This window comes from Nannobrachium achirus (assembly GCF_963921795.1).
Source record: "Nannobrachium achirus genome assembly, chromosome: 7".
Taxonomy (NCBI): Eukaryota; Metazoa; Chordata; class Actinopteri; order Myctophiformes; family Myctophidae; genus Nannobrachium; species Nannobrachium achirus.
Window position 1 is genome coordinate 41,629,109 of NC_137816.1, and position 22,613 is coordinate 41,651,721.

General features: G+C 44.5%; 2 protein-coding genes across 2 annotated transcripts in view; both read right to left on the minus strand.

The window, feature by feature from the left end:
* Positions 1 to 20,244, minus strand: part of LOC308288767 (transmembrane protein 266-like) — a gene marked incomplete at both ends in the record, with an annotated part of 90,946 nt that extends 70,702 nt beyond the window's left edge. Inside the window, 2 exons of the mRNA XM_080730237.1 lie at positions 13,430 to 13,621; positions 20,195 to 20,244. Coding sequence (XP_080586363.1) covers positions 13,430 to 13,621; positions 20,195 to 20,244 — 242 coding nt within the window. The remainder of the gene's footprint in view (positions 1 to 13,429; positions 13,622 to 20,194) is intronic.
* On the minus strand, positions 4,214 to 7,033 carry LOC308288026 (26S proteasome non-ATPase regulatory subunit 1-like; the record flags this gene model as incomplete). The annotated part of the gene is made up of 1 exon (XM_080729371.1): positions 4,214 to 7,033. One exon carries the CDS (start codon positions 7,031 to 7,033, stop codon positions 4,214 to 4,216), a length of 2,820 nt encoding a protein of 939 aa, XP_080585497.1.
* Positions 20,245 to 22,613: the final 2,369 nt, after the last annotated feature.

Below are 22,613 nucleotides of genomic sequence, written 5' to 3' on the forward strand. Positions count from 1 at the left end.
TGTCTGCATCTGCTCCCAGTGATTCTTGTTTCTTGATTTGACCTTAATTGATAATCGGCCATATTCATATTGTTTTTGTGTACATTTTTCATTCATGTCTTGTATGAAATTAAAAAAGAATTGATAAAAAATAAATAAAAAAGAAATATTTGGCCAAAATGTTAATATTGTGCATCCCTGATTTGCCAGCAATGTTTTTGGAGACACATTCACGTATACCAAATCCTCTTCCTGCAAATTGACTTCTGACTGAGAAAATTGGAGCAGTCGTGCTGAGGCAGCAATTTTGTTTTTACACTCGAGTCAGTATAGCCCACCATGTTACATACCCAACGTTCTTTTAAAAGTTTCCAATAAAAGCCCAAATGCACGGCTTGGTTAACTTAACGTAAATTAATGTGGGATTATTAGCGTACCAATTAATATGTAGTGGAGATGTAACAAGATACAGCGTAACTGCGGCTCACGCTCGCTGGCTTTAAATGGAATCTCATTAAAGCTAAAGGACAGAATGATGAGTCTTACAACTGGTGCTGGCAGAGTTTTTACAGGGAGACATTTTGTACTAATGACTGTGGTTAATGTGAAATAGTGACCTGTCGCATTAAACGCAGACAGGATGAATGGAACCCACTGGTAAAATAACCTTCACTCCACTTGCTGATAAATCTATTGTCTAAAGCAGTGGTTCTCAACCTTTTCAAGCCGCTGCCCCCAAAATAATCATATTTTAACTGGGGACCCGCTACCCTGACGAGCACTAAGAGTTGACGCATTACATTATGTAGTACGATTGTGAAAATAGCAGATCTACAATTCTACATGCTCACAACGCCTCGCGTTTACCATATTATTAGCTTCTTCATCTTTTTTCTATTCATGTCTGAGTCAGTGTTTGTACCCGTTGTACCTGTCTGTCTGTGTCCCTCTTGTGCCCATAAAGTGTCTGTTTCTGTCTGTCTACCTGTGTCACTTTTATGCCCGTATATGAGGATATCTGTATCTGTCAGTCCTTGTCACTTTTATGCAGTGGTGGAAAAAAGTACTCAAACATTTGTAAAAGTATCAATACTGCAATATAGAAATACTCTGTTAAGTAAAAGTCCAGAATTAAAAATGTACTTGAGTAAAAGTACAAAAGTATTGGTATCAAAATGTACTTAAAATGCCAAAAGTAAAAGTACTCATTATGCAGAATGTCCCATTTCAAGTTTTCAAATATATACAAACCTTTTGAAAATAGCAGATCTACAAGCTCACAATGTGTCGCACAAAGAGTCACATCACGAGGCATATGTGAGCTTGTAGATATGCTCTTTTCTAATGGCCAAAATGTATATTCTGTGGGGCGGCATAGCTCAGGGGTAGAGAAACTGGCATTAGAGCACGAAGGGTATAAATCCCGAAGGGTTCCCAGTTCGAATCCGGGCTCCCCCTGAGTTAATGTCGAAGGGTCCCTGGGCAAGACTCTGAACCCCTAATTGCCTCCGGTGAGTAGGTTGGTGCCTTGCATGGCTTCCTCCGCCACCGGTGTATGAATGTGTGTGTGAATGGGTGAATGTAATGCACAATCTATGTAAAGCGCTTTGGATTAAAAGCGCTATATAAATGCACCATTTACCATTTACCATTTAGGGCTGAAGTGGTTAATGTATGTTTTGTAATAATAACCAAGATCTACAAAGTAACTAGTAACTTACGTTTGAAAATAAATGTAGTGGAGTAAAATTACTAGAAGTATTGGAAATTGGAAATACTCCAGTAAAGTACAAATACCTCGAAATTGTACTTAAGTACATACAGTACTTAAGTAAATGTACTTAGTTACTTTACACCACTGCTTTTATACCTATATGGAGATCGAAAGGGTTTGAAAACATTTGTCCTTTTACTTAAGTAAAACTTTGAAAACAGGACTTTACCAGAGGAAGAAAAAAAAACGTATTCCTACATTGTGATACTGCATCTTTTACTTAAACAAAAATTCAGAGTACCTCTTCCACCACCGGCCGCAGGCCTTTGACAAGGAATGAGATAAACGAGGCTTGTTGTGCGTACAGGGTTTGGCTGTGACAAGGTGCCGCGTGGCGTCAGTGTCAGCGTTGGCCATGGTTGACAGTGTGTCTGTGGAATCCATCTGTTCTGGCGAGCTGAGGGGACCCAATGGACTGAGGCCTGATTCGGTGTCAAACGGAGCACTTGGATGACGAGGCGGCTCGTCGTGTCTGTGTGCGTCCCAGAAGGTTAATGTACTGTAAGTATACATTTAGCTGCATATGTGTGTGTGCACAAACTGTTTAAGCAAGATACATGCGTGTGTGACTGCGTGCATGTATTGTGTGTGTGTGTGTGTGTGTGTGTGTGACTGCATGCATTATTGCGTGCATGAATCCGTCCATGCGTGGGTTTGTGTGCATATGTGCGTGTGGTGTGTGCGTGTGAGTGTGCGCAAGTGGGTGCTTGTAAAAATGTGAGTGAATGCATGTGTGTGTGTACGTGCATTTGCGTGTATGTGTGTGTGTGTGTATGTGTGCGTGTGTGTGTGTGTGTGTGTGTGTGTGTGTGTGCGTTTGTTGTGTGTGTGCGTTTGTTGTGTGTCTGCTTGCGTGTGTGTGCACTGTGCACGTGTATGCGCGTGTACATGTTGGATCCTGATCTTAGGCTTATGGTGTTTGTGTCTGTCCAACTGCGAGCTCACAGTCAGACCCACGTTTGAGTCACTACGGCTGGACAGGATGGCTCGGACGGCCAAGTTTGAACAGGAAAACATACAAACTGCTAATATTGTGACTAATCATAAGGACATCTGTAAAAATGACCTCATACACTGTCCATATGCTAGACCTGCACTCCCTGACCTCATACACTATCCATATGCCAGACCATCACTGCATGTATCCACGCTGAATCTCATAAACAAGCACTGCATTTTGCTCTGTAGACAGCTATATTTACAGACTGATGCTATTTCTAGTGACTGACCAAGATATGGATTTGTTTCTTGATTTGTTTTTCTTGACAAATGTTAATATAGAGGGTATGCGCGTGACATCATCATCATACCAGGAAGTTATGCAGGAACTGAGTGGCAAAAAACTACTTTCTGGCCTTGATAGCCCACACATCCAAACAGAAAAGTCCTATCTGATTGCGTTAAACGACGTTAAACGACCTTGGCCACTTACTTTGCCACTCAATTTGCCATTCCCTTTATACATGCGCATACCTTCTATAAATAATACATTTATTATTTAGTTAGCATGGTGTTTAGACCAACATGCTAGGTTCATTGTTTACCCTGTAGTTTCAAATGTACAAAATGTTATTTAGATTTAGAACATTTAATTAAACAGATGTTAGATACATTGTTTACCTGGCCGGTAGCCTATATCAGTTTCAAATGTACAGAATGTTATTTAGATAGCATGCTGTTTAGACAGATGCTAGGTTCATTGTTTACTTGGTATCCTGAGGCGGTGGTCGGCTCAGGGAGTGGCCGGTAGAGCGGCCGGATGGAGAACCGCAAGGTTCCCAGTTCGATTCTGGGCTCCGCCAGAATTAGTGTCCTTGACCTTGAACAAGACCCTGACCGCCTAATTGCTCCCGATGTGCAGGTTGGTGCCTTGCATGGTTTCCTCCGCCATCGGTGTATGAATGTGTGTGTGTGAACTGGTGAATGTAAGTCACAATCTATGTAAAGCGATTTGGAATAAAGCGCTATATTAAATGCACCATTCACCCTAGCACAAGTGAAAACACATCTGTATGTTTTTCCTTAGGATATACGTGGTTAGGTCAGTTCTGACTGCTTAACTTGTTTTATCGGCTGTTTAGATGTTTTTATTTTCTCTTGTTTTTCTTTGTCTCTTGTAAAGCACTTTGTAACTATGTTTGGAAAAACACTATACAAATAAAAATCCATTCATACATGCTATGGGAGTTGTCTTTTCACCAATTTAAGAAGGTTCTGAAATGACCAAATCCTTTCCATATGGTCTGCTTAATGAACCTGGCTGGGTCCATTCATTATTTCCCCTAGAGGTTTATATTTGGTCTTTGACTCTTTATTGTTGCTGGGTTTTTTTTTGGGCATTCTCCTTCACATTTTTACTGAGTCTTTGTATCATTTTTTTATTCTCTTGCAATAAGTGAAAATAAACAAACAAACAAGCAAACAAATAAATGCTGGTATATCAGATGTTCGCAAACCGTCCTACTCGTCGACGTAGTCAAAGGGCTCGGGGGGCTCAGGCTCCTGCCCCTCCTCTTCCACCCGGGGCCCGTGGGAGGAGACTGGCTCCACTAGCTCCTCCTCCTCCTCCTCCTGCCTGGTGTCCTTCAGGATGATGATGCCGCCGGAGGCCAGCGGTTTCAAGGGCCGGTAGCGGCAGCCCTCTGGCATACTGAGCACTCTGAGCTGCAATGGCATCACCCTGGCCGGGTTGTCCAGGAGGTAGTGGCCAGGCTCCGCAGGCTCTTTCTTCTTCTCGTTCTCCTTGTCCTCGTCTCTCTTGTCCTTCTTGGCCTCCTGCACGTTTTCCACCTCCATCTTGTCCTCTTCCCTCTCCTTCTTCTCCCTCTCTTTCTTCTTGGCTTTGGCCGTGATGGAGAGGACTGCGGTGGAGACCTTCTCCCTCTCCTTCTCCTTGGTGACCTTCAGGGCGGCCGGGTACGAGAATGTGGAGGGCTTACAGTTAGAGCAGAACTGCACCTTGGGCATCTTCAGGTCCTTGTTGAGGCCGATGAGGTTGGTGGGGGTGAACGCCAGCGACAGGAAGTGGGACAGCGGGAACCAGAACCAGAACTGGGTGAAGACGAGCAGGCCGACCACGGTGGGCATGTGTGTGTGGCCCGTCCTGGACTGCAAAGAGATGGTCACGTTGCGTCCGCCTGCGTCCAGGATGCCCTGCGCCAGGATGGCGCCGAACTTGGCCATGATGTCGTCGTGTTTGTCGTTGATCACCTTGGTGTACAGCTGTCTGAACTGGCTGACCTTGGGACACGTGGCGTCGGTCTGCTGGATCATGATGAGGGCCGAGGCGATGAGGGCTCCCTGGCGGACGTAGTTGACCGGGTCGTTGCTCATGGTCTCCAGCAGGTTGACAGCCTCCTTGTTGCCCGTCCCGGCGCAGCAGACGCCCAGGGCCATGGCCGCTCCGCAGCGGACGTGAGGGTTGTAGCTCTCAGCCAGGAGGGACACCACGCTGTGGCACTGCTCCGGAGTCCGGAACATGATGAAGCCGATGGACTCGATGGCGGCCCTCCGGACATCGTCGTTCACGTCGCTCACCGCCACGTGCAGCAGCCGCCGGATGGCCTTGTTGTTCCCGGAGCCGCAGTAGGCCATGCCCACCGTGTACATCCCAGAGCGCCTCAGGACGGGGTCCTTGTCCCTGCAAAGGCTCTCAATGAGGGCGTCGGCCTCCTCCATGCATCCGTACATGACCAGGGCAATGCCCACGGCCAGCCCGCGCAGGATCTTCTCGTGCTGCGTGTCCTGGGTGTATCCCACCATGTCCTGGATGGCCTGGGCCGACCTGGAGCCCAGCATCACCAGACCCAGAGCCAGGCCCGCAGCCTCGCCGGTGACGGCGTCATCCTGGTCCAGGTTGGACTTGAGAAGGTCGTAGACGTCCTGTCTGGCCGTGCCCAGGGCAGCCAACCCGAGGCCGAGGGCGCCGCCGTGGCGAACCACGTCGTTGCTGGTGCTCCTCAGCTGGTTGAGCAGGTAATCGATGATGTCTCCTCCGTGGTTGGCGTGGATCAGGCCCAGGGCGTACAGGCCGCCTCCCTCTTGGTAGGTGGAGCCAGGGGAGGTGTCTTTGGGCAGGTAGGTGGCCATTAGCTGCAGCGCCTCCTTCTCATGGCCCTTGTGAATGACACCCAGACTAGCTGTGGCAGTGAACTTGGCCCAGTTGGTGGCTCTTCCTAACCACTCCAGGTTCTCACGGAGGAACTGATCGCTGGTGGTTCCAGAGTGCATGTAAGCGTTGGCGATGACCGTGGCCGTGTGGCACACTGAATTTCGAACGGCATCCTTTGTTTTCTTGAGGATCATCAGGTCTGTGTTGTTGTTACGGATGAGGAACTGCAGGTGCAGCTCAATGGCCATTTCTCCGCTGAGGATTCTGATCATCTTGGCGATCTGGTCCTTGGTTTCATCATTTTTCTTAGCGTCGGTTTCCATTGCTTCACTGTCTTTGTCTGCGGTGGCTGCAGTGGTCTGGAGGTTCTGGATGACGACAGAGAGGAACTTCTGGCTGGCGCTCTCGTACAGGTCGAAGCAGATCTGGTAGGCCATCAGAGCGTTGTCCTCCTTCACCAGCTTCTCCAGGACAACGCTCACCTTCTGCGGCTCGTACAGGAAGATCAGACACTGGCAGACGTTAATGAAGTCTGGCTTCTCCAGGGTCTCGTACAGTTTGACCAACACTCGGAGCACTTCGTTGCGGAACTTCTTGTTCTGGATCAAGGACATGCAGACCTTCAAGCTGTAGGTCAGCAGGACGCTCCTTTCATTTGAGTTCTTGATGGTCTCCTCAAACTTGTCAAGGCGCCTGGTTTCCAGGGCGATGCCGATGGCCGGCTTGTCCTGGCAACCTTCCAACATCCTGTTGACGATGGCCTCCAGGCGAGGGTCAATGGGCTTCTTCTCAACTTCAGGCAGCTCGGCATTTTCCACCTGAAGCCTTGTGTAGTGGTCAACGCACTTTGAAATGATGGTCTCCACGTACTCTGACCCGTCTGTGACATTGAAGTATTTTCCGGCCCCCAGGGCATAGTTCAGAGCATTCTCAAACGAGTCCAGATGGTAGAAGACCTTGGAGGCCACCAGCGCCGCTAAATCCCTCCTCTGAAAGGACTCGTCCTCATAGAGCGCCTCGATCTTGTCCACGGATCCAGAGATCTCAGCCCAGAAGTCGTTGACGAGGACGTTGAGCTTACGCAGAGAGAACTCCTGGAGCTGCGGGTCATCCTCGTCCAGGAGGGAAATGAGTCCAGCAGCAGATGTTATTGTTCCAGATGTTATCATGTTACTTCCAGATGTTATCATATTACTTCTAGATGTTATCATATTAGTTCCTGAGTCCTGACTCAATACCTATGGTACGTTTTGGACCTTTACTACAGAACAGGGATTCAAGAGGACAACTCTGTCTCAACGATCCAACCGTGTCCGACAGTGTCCAGCATTTTATACTCTAGAATGCACACGTCATCATGACATCACCATTTGATTTCTGCACTCCCTTGTTTATTAGTTTAATTTATATTATCTATCTATAAATGCGAGAAGTCTCTGCGTGTCTGTCTGTCTGTGTGTCTGTAATCCGCGTTTCTCGAGAACCGTTTGTCCCACCGGCTTCAGATTCGGCACGCGCGTCCCCCGCCGCGGCACGGAGTGCAGTGCCGGGTCTCGACCCGACCCGACGCGCGGTTTTCCCGAACCGGCGCGAAACGTTCGGAATCTCCTTATGCGGGGTTGATTGTTGACATCAGGCTGTTCCGGAGGAAATCGGCGAAAGCTCTGACTCATTGTGACATCACTTCATAAAAGGCTCTGACATCACGTACGCCACATGAGTCAACAAAAAATCTCTGTGAGTGTGTATGTATGTATGTAATCCGCGTATCTCGAGAACCGTTCGTCCCACGGGCACGCGCGTTCAATGAATGCCCCCATATATGGGCATAAAATGGATTGCAGACAGACAGATACAGATATCTCCATATATGGACATAAATGGACAGAGGCAAACAGATGGTCAAAGATCTCCATATATGGGCATAAAATGGACGCAGACAGACAGATACAGATATCTCCATATATGGGCATAAATGGACACAGGCAAACAGATGTTCAAAACGGGTCCTATGACAACAGGTATAATGAGGTTTGCATTAAAGGGGGAACCGGCACTGTGTCTGCAACACAGTTGGAGGCACAGACAGATACTCCATATATGGGCATAACATGGACGCAAATAGACAGATATCTCCATATCTGGGCATAAAATGGACCCAGAACTATAACTGCAGTGATCTCCATATATGGACATAAAATGGACGCCGACAGACAGACAGACAGATACAGATATCTCCATATATGGGCATAAATGGACACAGGCAGACAGATGGTCAAAACGGGTCCTAAAGGGCGGGGCATTCATTCCCTATTTACATTGTTCCGAGTTGGCCAGGTCGCCGACTAGACGCTGGGCCGCCCTTAGCTTCTAGTTTATTAAATAATACATTTTCTCCATTGACTTGAATGGAAAAAATGCAAAAAATTAACTTGTGCCAAATATGGAGATGACTGACATCATGATCATAGATGTCTAATGTCATAGACCATATGAGACTGACACAGTACAGTATGTCCATATATGGCATATGGGCATTTTATATGAGACTGACACCGTATGTCCATATATGGGCATTCCAAGATATGGGCTTAACCCATTTAGTGCTCCAGACATGAACGGGTTAAATGTCCAGCGCGCCTTTCGCCTGCTCCGTCCGTGGCCAGTCTCTTATTTTGAAGGCCAGAAGTCGATTGCGCAAACATTTCCTGTTTGACGTCATGACGTCATTCACCGGAAGTGATCATCGTCCCATGCGGTTGGAGTAATGGCGGATCGTTCCCTTTCAGCTTGTGTTATTATAGCGAGAATCCAATGCCATCCTTGGCTTCAAAAGTGTTTTTTGGAGAAAATGGACATTAAAGATGAGATAGACCGTCGGCTACCATGTTAAGGAATCACTATTGTGTGAACGAGGATCCGTGATGATGATGAATCGGCGAGTCCAATCGTGCCAGGACTTTCCAACGGACCGTACGGTAAGCTTGCCAGCTTTATACTGTATATACAGTATATAGCGCAAGTATACTCGGGATCGGCACTCCGAGTACTCGAGTATTTTTCACGAGTATTCTCGGGATCGGCTACAAATGGGTTAATATTGATCAGGGATCTCCATATGGGCATAAAAGGTACAAGGACTGCACATAGACCTCCATATATGGCCATTAATTTATAAGTGAATTATTGGATAAACTTCTAGCCAATGAGGAAGCAGCATTCTCGGTGACGTCACTACGCCACACTCGCAATTTCCCAGAATTACATCTTTCTAGTTAGTGTGGTTGCCGTCATCAGTGATGTCATCAGTGATGTCACTGATTCTGATTGCAGTTGAGTTCAATGGGGGAGTGGTGCTAGCGAGGATTGGTCGAGCTTCACATGACGTTCTGGCTATCTATAGGCAATAGATAAGAAATCACACTTGCAATTTCCAATTGCATCTCTCTATTTGTAAGTTTCCCTGGATAAGAGGGTCTGCTAAATGCTCACTGAGGATGTCATATTATTACTTACTTGTGCCAGCAGAGCTAGCCTGGTTAATAAACACCACCCCCTGGCGGTAACGAAGTGTGTGATAGAGGCTGGCACCGCCAGGCTACAGCAGAGCATGCAAGTACTGTGATCGGTGCTGTCTGTATCCGGCTGACAGTACAAAGGCAGGGCCTTTAGCCAATGAGAGAGCAGTGTTCTCGGTGACGTCACCACCAACAAGTATGACCTGATATAAATAACAAGGTGCAAGTTGGCACCTCGACAGAGTGCACAATAGAACCGTCTTATACAAAATGTAATGCCTCAACTCTTAGTGCTCGTCAGGGTGGGGGGTCTCCAGTTAAAATATGATTATTTGGGGGGTCGCTGCCTGAAAAGGTTGAGAACCACCGGTCTAGTTCATACAGCAAGCAACTGTATCCTTTTGAATTATGTGAAAACACATTTCTAAACCGTACACGATCTATTCTTATTTTTGCCGACACACTGAATATGCAGTGACCTTCAAAGTCGCAGGGACCACTGTGATTCGCAGGCACCTACACAGTAAAATCATCAGTGTTCATTTAACCATTTGTAACTCTGAAAGTGTATTTTTTTTACAGTGTACTTACTATCTTCCAAATCTAGATGGCGCATTATAGCTAAACAAAGAAGAACTGCTGAAGAACCAGCAATTTGTATGTGTGTATTCTCCAATAAATCTCCTGTAATGAAGCTACTTCAGCACAGGGTAAACGTGGAAGGAGATTATGCATGTCATATTATTAATATAGCTCCATTTGAATTATGGGAACACACATTTCCAAAACCCTACATATTGTTATTCTTTTATTATTTTGTTAGGGTTTATAACTAATTTAAGTGGTGTTGCAGTGACCTTCAAAGTTTCAGGACAATGGTGATCTCAGGCACATACTGTAGACAGTAAATCATCCGTTTGTAACTGAACGTGTACAAATGAGCGCTGTGGTTTAACTATGTGGCAATAGATTAAAATGATTAGAGCAATTTAGCCACAGATTTATTTTCTTTTTTCCCAGTATGTTCAAATAATGTCCCACTCATTATAGATCAGGGGTATTCAACTAGATTAGGCAGTGGGCCACAATTGTAAAATCAATTGAAGTCGGGGGCCACAAGACTGTGACAACAGGAATGAACAAAAATTGTCACCGTTTGTTGTTCGCTATATCTGATAAGACACAACAATGGACATGTACAGTATGTCCATCAGGCTATAAGGGCCTGCTTCATTTCATGCATTTTGATGTTTTCTGTGCCAGTCCTGAGCACAGGCTTAGATTTTGATATTAAGAAAAGAGGAAGTAGATACAGTATTTCAGTATGTTCTACCTGGGTAATTGGCATGGAAGCATCTTTGCGGGAAGAGTATTTGAGGCAGGCTGGCCAGGTGAAGTGTTTACATGTTCGTATCTTTTGTTTGTATATTTGCTTTTATTTTGAGCACCCGATAAGAGCACAAGATATTGTTATTGATGATGGAGAAGATGAAAGCTGGACACAATCCAGGTGAATTATTTCTTTGGGGTAAATAGACAATATCCACTCGACATCCAGAAATTGTAATGGATGGATGAACTGCACTCAGAACTCTTGTATGTTGCCAAGCTACCCAGCACAATGGTGAAGCACAATTTATTTTTACATTGGAATATGGAATGTTCTCCAGGGGCCACCAGAGAGAGGCTGTTTTTGAGTGGTGCTCCTGGAAAGGAGCTAAGCTCCAACATTTGGCTTTGTCTGGACTCTAAAGCGCGGCCTACATCTGGCCTACATCTGGCCTACATCTTGGCTCAAAGCACTCAAGGTTTGTTGTGCGCCCAGGGTTGTTGTGTCCATCTTTTATTCTAACTTGTGGAGCCCAAGGGTGTGTTTGAGGTACTGTAAAAGTACCTCAAAATTGTACTTGAGTACAGTACAGTACAGTACTGGAGTAGCAGCACCACTGGTTGTAATTAGTGACTTTAAGCAAATGGCGGCTACGGCAGATGGCAACACGGTAACCGGAAATGATCAGCGCTCGATAGACCAACCTGCCGCCGTCGCAGCCGTCTGTACTATGCCAGAAGCTAACTTTCAGTAAAAGGGGTGGGACCCCGTCGTCGACGGCTGTTTGCTTAACGATTTTGACTGCTATGGCGATTACGTCATAGCAGCTGTCCTGAAAATCGTCAAGCTTAAACTTGCCTAATGTCCCACAGAGAGGGGGGGAAGGAGGAAGGACGGCAGGCGGATATTCAGATTGATGTGATTAATTGATTGTGGTTAACATATGGATGCTGGACAAGCCAGGGGGTGTCATCTCATCCAATGATAAATGGACATCATGCAGAATTGGGGTGACAGCGGGTCAAGGGCTTAGGGAGACACTTAATAGTTGATTGATGGTTATCGTGTATATTATAATATGGGACATTTGTGCATGCGTGTGCGTCTATGCTTAATTATGTTTGTGTCTACTGTACAAACTGTAGACACTACTCTATATATATCTCACATCTACTCAACACACGCAAAAAAAATAAAACAAAAATAAAACAAACAAACAAACAAACAAACAAACAACCCTAATGCTTATCGGCAACAGCGGAAGGATATCTAGTGTTAACTGACTAAAACGCCTGCCTAATGAAAAGGAAAAACCCTCTACAAGAACAGCATATTGTTATGATTCTGTGCATCCTATGCAATCTACACGGTTCACCAAATAAGACAAGAGAGACATCATGTGTTGGCTGTCATTAGTCAAGATTGCACGTTGTCATTAGAATATTGCTGACACAGCCACATCAGGAGCACAACAGCACATCCACGGGTTTGGCTCACGATAGTTTGCAATCCCTGCACTGCCAAGATATTTTGCCAGTGCCTGTGTGAAACGAGGCGAATACACTGTCTGAATGCATATTCTTTATTTACAAAGGTGCTTGTAGATCAGCTACTGCCACTATTTTTTAAATAGGGCTCAAGCGCTAAATGAAGGATAACATGAAATGATCAATACATAGATTTAGGATGTGCTGTGACAGAGTTCTCAACAATACTGTAAGTATTTGCTGATATACTGTACCAGATTACAGTGACTCTGGGAGCTACTGGCGATAAAATATGATTCAAGTTCACAAGTCCTGTTGAGGCCCATTTATGCTCAACATTAAATATGTGTACAGATACTTCAGTTCGTTCTCCGGATTGATTTACAGATAGGAAGATGAAACATAAGTAAATGGTACACTCATACTGTATATACATTCATCCATTTACACCAGCAGCTGTGGAGACAACACACCAACCAGCTCATCAGGAGCAGATAGGGGTTCGGTGTCTTGCTCAAGGACAGGGGTCTTCAACAGGGGTCCAGGACCCCTAGGGGGTCCTCAGAGTCACTACAGAGGGTCCTCCAAATCTTTGTGTGATGGAAAAAAAAATCCCCTCCTTTAATATATTAACCACTTGAACCCCAGCGTCCGTAGAATAGAAACAAGTATAGACCATTTCTTCAATTTATGTTTATTACATGCCTGGCAACCGTGTTCTATCATAGCGACATAATTAGATGCATTCAAGTCTCTGACCCAGTAATGGTAAATAATTTAATGGGCTCATATCTGGCCCTATTGAGCAAGAGAGGAAACTAGATTTATTAGGACTCGTAGTTATGTGAAGTGCATTTATTTATGGGCCTGGATGCACTCACCATGTCTGAGTAACCCACCCTTCATTTAAAAATGATTTACTGCTATGAAAAATAGCAGACCTCCAAGCTCCAAGCTCACTACGCGTCGCAGCGCGCTTGGAGGTCGGCTATTTTTGGTTATTTTTGGTGCGTGATAGCACAGGAGAGTTTGGACAAGGCAGTTGTCTTGAACGCTGCCTTCAGGTATGGCATGGCAAGAGGGCATTTGTGTTTCTTTCGCCATAGTTAAAAACTGCATTCATGGTCTGGAGATGGCACTTTTTACAGAATGATAAAAGGGCAGCTAGGGGCTCAAGCCCCTCCTTGATGTCTGTGTGTGCACGTGCCTGTCCAGCGGTGGCTCACTCACCCCTCTCTGTTGTCCTCGTCGTCTGCGTTGGAGAGCAGCTGTGAGCCGGCCAGGGACAGGTCCAACGCTGCCAGAGGAAGCTCTCTGTAGCCAAAGCTCACCAGCTGCACCGGCACAGACCTGCTGCACCCCTTCTCCTCCACCGCAGCAGAGATGATCTCCAGGTCCGACACCCCCACCTGCTCCACCTCTCTGGATACACGCAGGCACGCACGCACGCACGCACGCACACACACACACACACACACACACACACACACACACACACACACACACACACACACACACAAATGCACACCAGGGACGTACAGAGAATGTTAGAGAGGCAGGGGCTGGAAGTGGAGTTTTGACAAGGCAATTCTATTAAATGCGGTATTATATGGCACGGAAAGAGGGCATTTGCATTTCTTTCACCGTAGTAAAAATTGCATTTATGGTCTGGAAAGGGCAGTTTTTACAGACAGATAAAAGAGCAGGGGCTCAAGCCCCCTTTGATGTCTATGTGTGCACGTGCCTGGTGCACACACATACACAACAGGCATAGGCGGCGGGTGAGCCAAACGTTTGGGGAGGCTGTTTTTTTTTGTTTTGTTTTTTTTCAATACTAGGCTACTCCACAACATCTCGGATGCAAATATTGTATTTTTACTCCACTACAATTATATGAAAACATAGCTACTAGTTACTTTGCAGATGTAAATTATTATATTATAAAACATATTAGGCTAGTTACTTTGCAGATGTAAATTATTATATTATAAAACATATTAGGCTATAAAACAACGTTTTATAGACTATTTGAAAATAGCCAATCTACAAGCTCACAACGCGTCGCGCTGCGCTGTGACACGTTGTGAGCCTATATGCCATCACTTTCGTAGCCTACTTTTACCCAAGTGCATTTTGAATTCCTGACTTTAACTTGTAACAAAGTATTTCAATAATGCAGTAGGCTATTGATACTTTTAAGTAAAAAATCGGAGTAGCCTACGTTTTCCTCCACTGAGAACCGAGAGACGGAGACTGCGCTCTATGAGTAGGCTTACTAGGCTATGATCACATCAGCTGCAGCCATCATCAAGCCTAATTTATCTCTGTCCCGCGATGTGAGTATACTGTATGACTGAAGCTTGTACAGCCAGCTGTTCTCAGCGCCGCGGCCGCCGCCGTCTATATAATGCTGCGTGCAGCGTCCGTACTTTATATTAGGTTATATCCTATATAATTTGGAAAGTACCCAGCAGCATTTGGGAAGGCACAGCCTCCCCTAGCCTTATATACGCAGGTTCAGGTTCAGGTTCAGGTTCAGGTTTATTAGTCACATGCATATCCATACAGGTACAGACATACAATGAAATGCATGTGCCAGGAGCACTCTCAGCCTTATTACACACAAAAACATCAACCCACAACAACAAGACAACAACAAGTCACCCAAGACAACCCAAAAACAACAAAAACCATACAGTGTAACAGTGTACAGTTTAAAAACTGCGTACAGTGCACATGACTACCTACGTCTCGCTTTCATCTCTTCGTTAAGCAACCTGATTGCTTGAGCATAAAAACTATTACTGAGACGGGTGGTGTGCGATGAGATGCTCTGGTAACGTTTTTTGGATGGGAGGAGATAGAACAGGGAATGGGCGGGATGACTGCTGTCCTTTAAGATGTTCTCTGTCTTTTTCTTACAGCGTGCGTTATAGATTGTGTGTAGCTGTGCGCCGCCTATGACAACAGGAAACACCTAAGCAAGATGCTTCTTAGGGACAAACGTGCCTAGCATCCATGAGAACATAGCATCAATTTACAATTTACAATTTAGGCATAATTTAGCAGACGCTCTTAATCCAGAGCGACTGACTTAGTTAGTAACTGTTGAACTTGGTTCATTATGTGTGTGTGTGTGTGTGTGTGTGTGTGTGTGTGTGTGTGTGCGTGCGTGCGTGCGCGCGCGCGTCTCTTGTGGTGTATTTTTAGAGTAAAGCAGATGCTGGTTGTATGATGTGTGCTGTGACGTCGCACCGCGCCTCTCCCTCCTGTGTCACCTGAGTATCCCCCCCCCCCCCAAACACACACTCTCCCCTCAAACCACGTAAAGCAAGCTCGGGAACGGAGGAGGACAGGCAGGGGTGTCACACCAAATTCTGGGCCCTGGGTACAAGGATTCACTGCGGGCCCCCCATGAATGTTCTTCATAGGGGGAGGGGGTTTAACCCATTTAGACCAGGAACGCATTATTACGCATTATTTTGTGCTTTAACTATTGAAGAATAGCAGAGTTCCGACAAGATGGCGACCGAGTAGGACGCGTTTGTTGAGCTCTGTGGAGGTGCATAGTTTTCACATTTTTTAAGCCCATTTTTTACTGCCTTTATAGTTCTTTTGAGACTTTAAACGCCCAAAACACTGGTGAGCGTCTGTTTTTGCAGTTGTTTCGTGTTTCATGCCGAATACGATTAACACGAGGTCGAGGAGTACCAGGTCTCCGACCGCAAACGCTGACAACATGGCCGGCGCAATGCAGGGCGACGCTGACGCTCCGGTTACAAAGAGCATGCTGCGCGAGGTCCTCAAGGAATCACTGAAAGAGTTTATGGATGGTTTTATTCAACCCATGATGCTTGGCTTGGAGAAGAAATTACTGAAGAAGATTGATGACTTCGGAAAGGAGCTGCGTCCTGCAGTCGCCACGCTGAACACGACCGTGGCTGAACATGGGGAGGCCATTGAGAACTTTGGTTCCTCCATGGACAGTTTGCAGATGTGTATCACTGAATTGGAGAGAAGATGTGCTAATCTGGAGGAGAAGCTCGTCATAGCAGAAGACCGGAGTCGTAGGAACAACATAAGAGTGATTGGGATCTCTCCTGGGCTAGAAAAGGCTGACCCAGTGGCCTTTATCCAGTCTTTTTTGCAGAAAACATTCCCCGACGAGTTTCCCGACTCCCCCCCGGAGGTGGATCGTGCTCATCGGACCGGCAATCCACGTTCTGATAAGCCAAGGGCTTTCCTGGCAAGGATCCATTTTTTCCGGGTAAAGGAACGCATACTCCAGCTCTCCAGGAAAGCAGGCCAACTGACATACAATGGCAAAAAGGTGTATATTTTCCCCGACTGGTCTGCTGAAACATCAAAGAGAAGGGCAGCTTTCGGGCCAGTAAAGGAATTCCTACGTTCCATCACCGCGGAAGGAGTGAAATACGGAATAAGGCACCCGAGCAAATTCTGGATAACCGTGGATGAGGCGACTTCTACTTTCAACTCACCCAAGGAAGCTCTGGCCTTTTGCAAGGATAAGTTCAAGACTCCAGGTGCTGCGGACGAGACTCTAGCTACGCGGGATGATGAGACGACAGTTACAGAGAACTAACTTTTACCAGGGACACTTTTGCTTTCGTGATCGCGTGCTTTCAAACACATTCTGCCGATGTGATATCCTTTTGCCTTTAATGGACTGTTGGTAAGCTGGCTGGGACTTTGGAGATGACTTTTACGCAGCGTCTTTCTTTCCTCACTCTCTCCTCCTCCTCCTCCCCAAAGGGTGAGTTGTTAATGTAAGCCTACTTATTGTTTTGGACTCATCATCTGACTTGACGTTTTGTTTTCAAGTGTTTCGTTTCATAATACCTATTTTATTTGTATCGAAGAATAAGATATATTTTATTTTTTAACAAGATCTGTAAGCAGATGGGTGTTACTCGTTTTAATTTAGGTTACCGCAAGGAGAGAGGATTTAGGGCTGCTAAAGCTATAAGCATAATTCACTGTCTTTTTTGTTTGAATATAATGGACATTGTTCTTGTTATTATTGTATTCCTTTTCTTTGCTCTTATTGAGCGTTGTGCTGCTTACTATATAGGTCTAGAGGGTTTTATCTCTCTCTGTTAAGCTTTGTCTAACGGGTTCCGTGTCGCGGTTCAGACGGAGCCTGCTCTCTCTCTCGTCTATGTCTCGTCTATGTCTCTCTGTCTGTCTCGGCTTTCCCTCTCTCTCTCTCTCTCTCTCTCTCTCTCTCTCTCTCTCTCTCTCTCTCTCTCTCTCTCTCTCTCTCTCTCTCTCTCTCTCTCTCTATCCCTGCAAGCAAGCCTGCACTGGCCCTGTCCAGGCCCACTTAGGGCTGGACAAAGGGTCCCCTGTAGGCGGCCCACACTGGGCCCCAGAGGTTTTGAACATCGGCAAAGTGTTGGCCCCAAAGTGCTGGGCCTGCGTGGGCAGCCCTTACTTGCTGCCCTCACAAGCCTACACTGGGCCGGCATAGGCCCACTTGGGGCCCTGAATAGGCAGCCCTCACTTGGCCCTCAGGAAGCCCTATTTACTGCCCTAACTAGGCCCTCACTATGCCCACAATGGTTTTGTAGTCTATTTCCTCTATTGCATCAATAATTATGGTTAAACCATTTTAACTACTGTAAGTTAAGTTCACTTTAGGAAAAAAAACATAACTATTATTCTATTCATCTAAAATGTATAAAAAATAAATAACAATAGTCAAAGAGATTAAAATCAATGTATTTATTAAATACAAAACAAATATAAAACAACACAACATACCGGTACATTCAGTAGAACAACATTGGGGTTTCCAATTTTCAATACTTTTACTTCACTATAACTTAAAAGGCAGACATTATACTTTTATTCCACTACAATCATTTTAAAACTTTAGTTACTAGTTACTTTTTAGATTTTGATTATTATTAAAAACATACATTGACCACCTCAGCCCTATATACATTTCGGCCATTTGAAAAAAGAGCTCTACAAGCCTGTGATGTGACGCATAGTGAGCTAATAGATCTGCAATTTTCAAGATCTTACATTTGAAAACTTGAAATGGGACATCCAGCATAATGAGTACTTTCTACTTCTGGTACTTTAAGTAAATGTTGATACCAATACTTTTGTACTTTTACTTTGTTTGTTTTAGAGTATTCAGGGATTAGGATAACATTATTTACATACATCATCTCTTAATTAAATCCCTTATAACTACTCCTTAGACCCCGACCTCAGCACTACCATGCAACTGTAGGTAATAAAAAAGAAGAAGAAGGAAAAAAAAAGAGAAAATAAAATGTCAGGAACTGAATACTAAGCAGAAGTGTCCACAATAGCACAGTCTAACTTTGCAGCTTATTGTCAAGTGTTGATCTGGGTGGGGTGGATGGTGCTTACGGTCAACCAATAAACTGGAACGAAGGACCCAGAATATTAAGATTGTGTGATTGATTTCAAACAACAACAAAAGCACACACATTTTTAACAAATCGTTTTTTTAAACAAACTATAAACAACAACAAAACAACCAACCTCCAGCCAGCCGTTAACGGCGAGTCCCATATACCACCAGCCCACCTTGTGACTTGAGCCATGAGTCAATTTTCCAGGATGTTTCTTCTTGTACTGCTCACAACCATTACCCAGACTTGTCCTTTCTCATGGCTGAATTCATCTGGAAATATATAAAACATAATTATTATATTATTTGTGTGTGTGTGTGTGTGTGTGTGTGTGTGTGTGTGTGTGTGTGTGTGTGTGTGTGTGTGTGTGTGTGTGTGTGTGTGTGTGTGAGAGAGAGAGAGAGACACACACACACACACACACATAGTGCTAACATGTTTATACTTCATTCCCATTGAAAAGCTTTGACAGAATCCACAGGTAGAATTAAACTTTGGTTGACCATGCCCTAAGGAACAAACAATAATCAATTTAATTCAAAAGCTCACCTTGTGAGTGTCCTTGTAACTGTGACGCAGGAACTCTTCAACTATGGCTTGGATTGGCTTTGTCCCATTTTCTCGTATCCACTGTACCCTATAGATGGAGGTCTGCAAAATGTATCGAACTTATGTTGTTTTTCAGCCACTCTGACATTTGCAGGACTTGCTCTGCAGTTACATCTGATTCTGTGATGAGCAGAGAAAAGAATACATTCTCACTTAGAAAATAGTGGTAGATGAAGACATCCGAGTTTACAATGTAGAGTTCTTTGTTGCAAAGAGCATACAGTCATCCACTTCGAAATGCAAGTGAGTTGAATATACTACATTCATTGTATTGACACCTTGATCTTGCTGTACCTGGCAGGATGACTCGGGTCTGTTCCCTCTTGTGGTGAATTCAACTGCCTGCCCTAGCGCTGTCGGCACCTTTTCCAGACATTGTGGAGGTGCTCCTCCAGATACCCTGATGCTGGTTTATGACTCCTCCCCGGGGTGAACCATTCATCTTCGTAAAGGAAATAAGCAGAAAGGAACACACACACGTTAGGAAACAACAGGCAGCAACACCAAGTTGACAATGTGTTCATAATTTGCTTTGTGCATTATATACTGTAGGATATAGTGTATAGTAGTTAGTCCAGCTCAGCTAGACAATCCACCCATGTTAAAACAAGGTGGGGATATATACTGCAGTTACGCCAGTTAGTTAGCAGCATGAGTATATAGTCTGGCTAAGTCAGGCTATATAGTATGTGCCCTGACAGTCCCTCAAGCATGGAAATGTATCCACTATCGACAATGCCAGGGTTGCCTTCATAGCTGAAGTTGGACTTACTATGTATATATATATATATATATATAAATGCTACTAACAACCTAAACTATTAATTGAATACAGTCCTTACAAAATATTTTATGTAAACGCTTTTTGAAATGGATTGCTTGGATGGCACCCTACACAGTATGTGGTTCACATAAGTGAAAATGTACCTCCCACTAGTTAAAAAATGGCTTAATCTTGATTGAGAATACTCACTTCTCTCCGAAGCGCTCCTCCATCAGGTGGGCATACAGTATATGGACCATTGATATAGAGATTGGTCAGGAGAGCTTCTTCTGAAGACCACAAAACAAACATTTCCCATCATCTATTTTGCTTTAATAAAAAAGAGAAGGCAAAATAAATTAAAACTACAGAACATTAATTTCAAAATGTAGACTAGACCACCCTCTCCTCCCTACAGTCAATGAAGCAAGGCTGCAAAGCTGCTCGCACAGACAAAGTGAACTTACGAATGTTGCTCCATTTTCCACCAAAGCTCTTTGCTGGTCTGTAGGCAATACTGGTTGTGGTGAGTCTTCTGGTGCTGGTATGGGCTGCAGCAAAATAGTAGGCTCTGGTGTGGGGCTATAATAATAGAAAAGTAAAAGTATGAAAAGAAAATTATTAGCACCAGGGTCAGAGCTACATTGTTTAAATGATAAAAATAAAAATACACAAAACACTGCATACACTTACTATACATGCATACACTTACTATAACTGAATTTCACCCTTGGGATAATAAAGGTATCTATACAGTATAGTTTTATCCTGTAATCCAGTGGTTCTCAATGTGTGGGTCAGGACCCCCAGGGAATCTAGAAGCTCACAACACCAGTTTGCGGTTGAACTTCTGAGCTTGTAGATCTGCCACTTTCACAATAATTACCAATGGAACCGAATCAAACAGTCCATGTGCGGGTCCCCAATTCCAATGTAATATTTTTAGGGGGTCATCAATTCAAATGTGATTATTTTGTTGGGGTCCCCAGTTCAAAGTGGGGTCACAGTTGCCTGAAAAGGTTGAGAACCACTGCTGTGATCCATGTTTAAAATGTATGTCACATGGCTTAGACCAGAAGTTAACTACAGGCCCCAGTTTCCTGATAATTAATGAAAGGAGCAATTCCCAGTTTTGAGGAAAAAAAGAAAAACATCCTTTATCCCCAAATACTTTCCTTACCTAATAACTACATTTTGAAACACACATAACACATTTTGTCTCTTTAGACCTACTCTGGTGTACCTCAAGCAGGTGTAGTTGAAATTTCAGCCGTGGCCCAAGGAGATATACAGTATGAGGGATGCCAAGTGTTCTCCATTCCAGGAGAAAGAAGCACTCTGTGTCAATCCTTTGCTCTGCAAAATATTGTTTTAACAGACACAAACTGTTTTTACAAGCTGTTTTAAAGGCTTTCTGTTTCAAAAGGGATAATGTGTTTATCTAATATGAGATAAATACCAACAACAGTCATGTGTACTATTGTACATTCAGTAAAATGCATTCAGTAAATGCCTATTACAGTACATACCTTCAAAAGACGTGACCCACTCAGTCAGATTCCATGTAGGCTATATGGTTATCTTTGACAAACTTATCCAACTTTAGGAAAAGAAGTAAGGAACAGAAACATATTTAGGGCAACATGGTGTGTGAGTGTGCACAAACTGTTAGCCATTTCTCTGACACAAACCAAACTATAGCTAGCTAACAAATAATTCACTTGTTGCCACACTGTTTTATAACTTGCTAATTTAGCTAGATATGTATTTATGCTCCATTGCACAATGTATTTGGTAGGCCTACCTGAAAATAGCAGATCTACAAGCTCACACAGTTTACAATAATAACTTGGTGTAACTTTGGGTAAACAGCTGGCCAGCTATGGCCAAAGTTAACAAGTTGAGTTAGCTAAGTTAGCTTATGCCAATATCCACCCTTTGTGGTTTGTGTGAACAATGCTAAGAGAAATGAAAGAACAGAAAATGCATTATCTTATTGGCTATTATCTTATATTAATGTCAAAAGCAGGTCCTTACTGTACCATTTCACCATTAAATAACAGCCATGTCCAAATCATGGTTCATCTCCTCCTGTCATTAGCTGCTGTCCAGTGGTAGTCATGGTGGTAGTGAATGAAAAGGCGGGAACAATAAATAAATACATAAAAAAGGTGAAAAGAGCGGCAACTTTTGAGGGCTGCCCTCAGTACGCCAGTTTAGGCCCTTAGCATAGTTCTACATTTGGGCCCAATGCAGTTTTTGTGTGGGAAGCCCACATCATTTGCCGCTCTTTTCACACGTACAGGCTGCCCACAGTACGCCCATGGTTAGCCCATGATGAGTCAACAGCTGTGGGCCTAATTTGGCCAATCCCACTATGGGCCTGTGTCGGTTAAGTGCAGGCTGGCATTGCCCTCACTGCCCACACATAGCCTGCAGAGGCCCAACCAGGGCTTGCTTGCAGGGATGGCTCTCTCTCTCGCTGTGTGTGTGTGTGTGTGTCTCTCTCTCTCTCTCTCTCTCTCTCTTTCTGTTAGGTAATGGCGGCTATGTTGGTTGTTAGTTTATGGTTCGTTTATGCCTCCTAAAACGCTACTTTCTCGGGTAGGAGGGCGAGACTGGGCTTTGG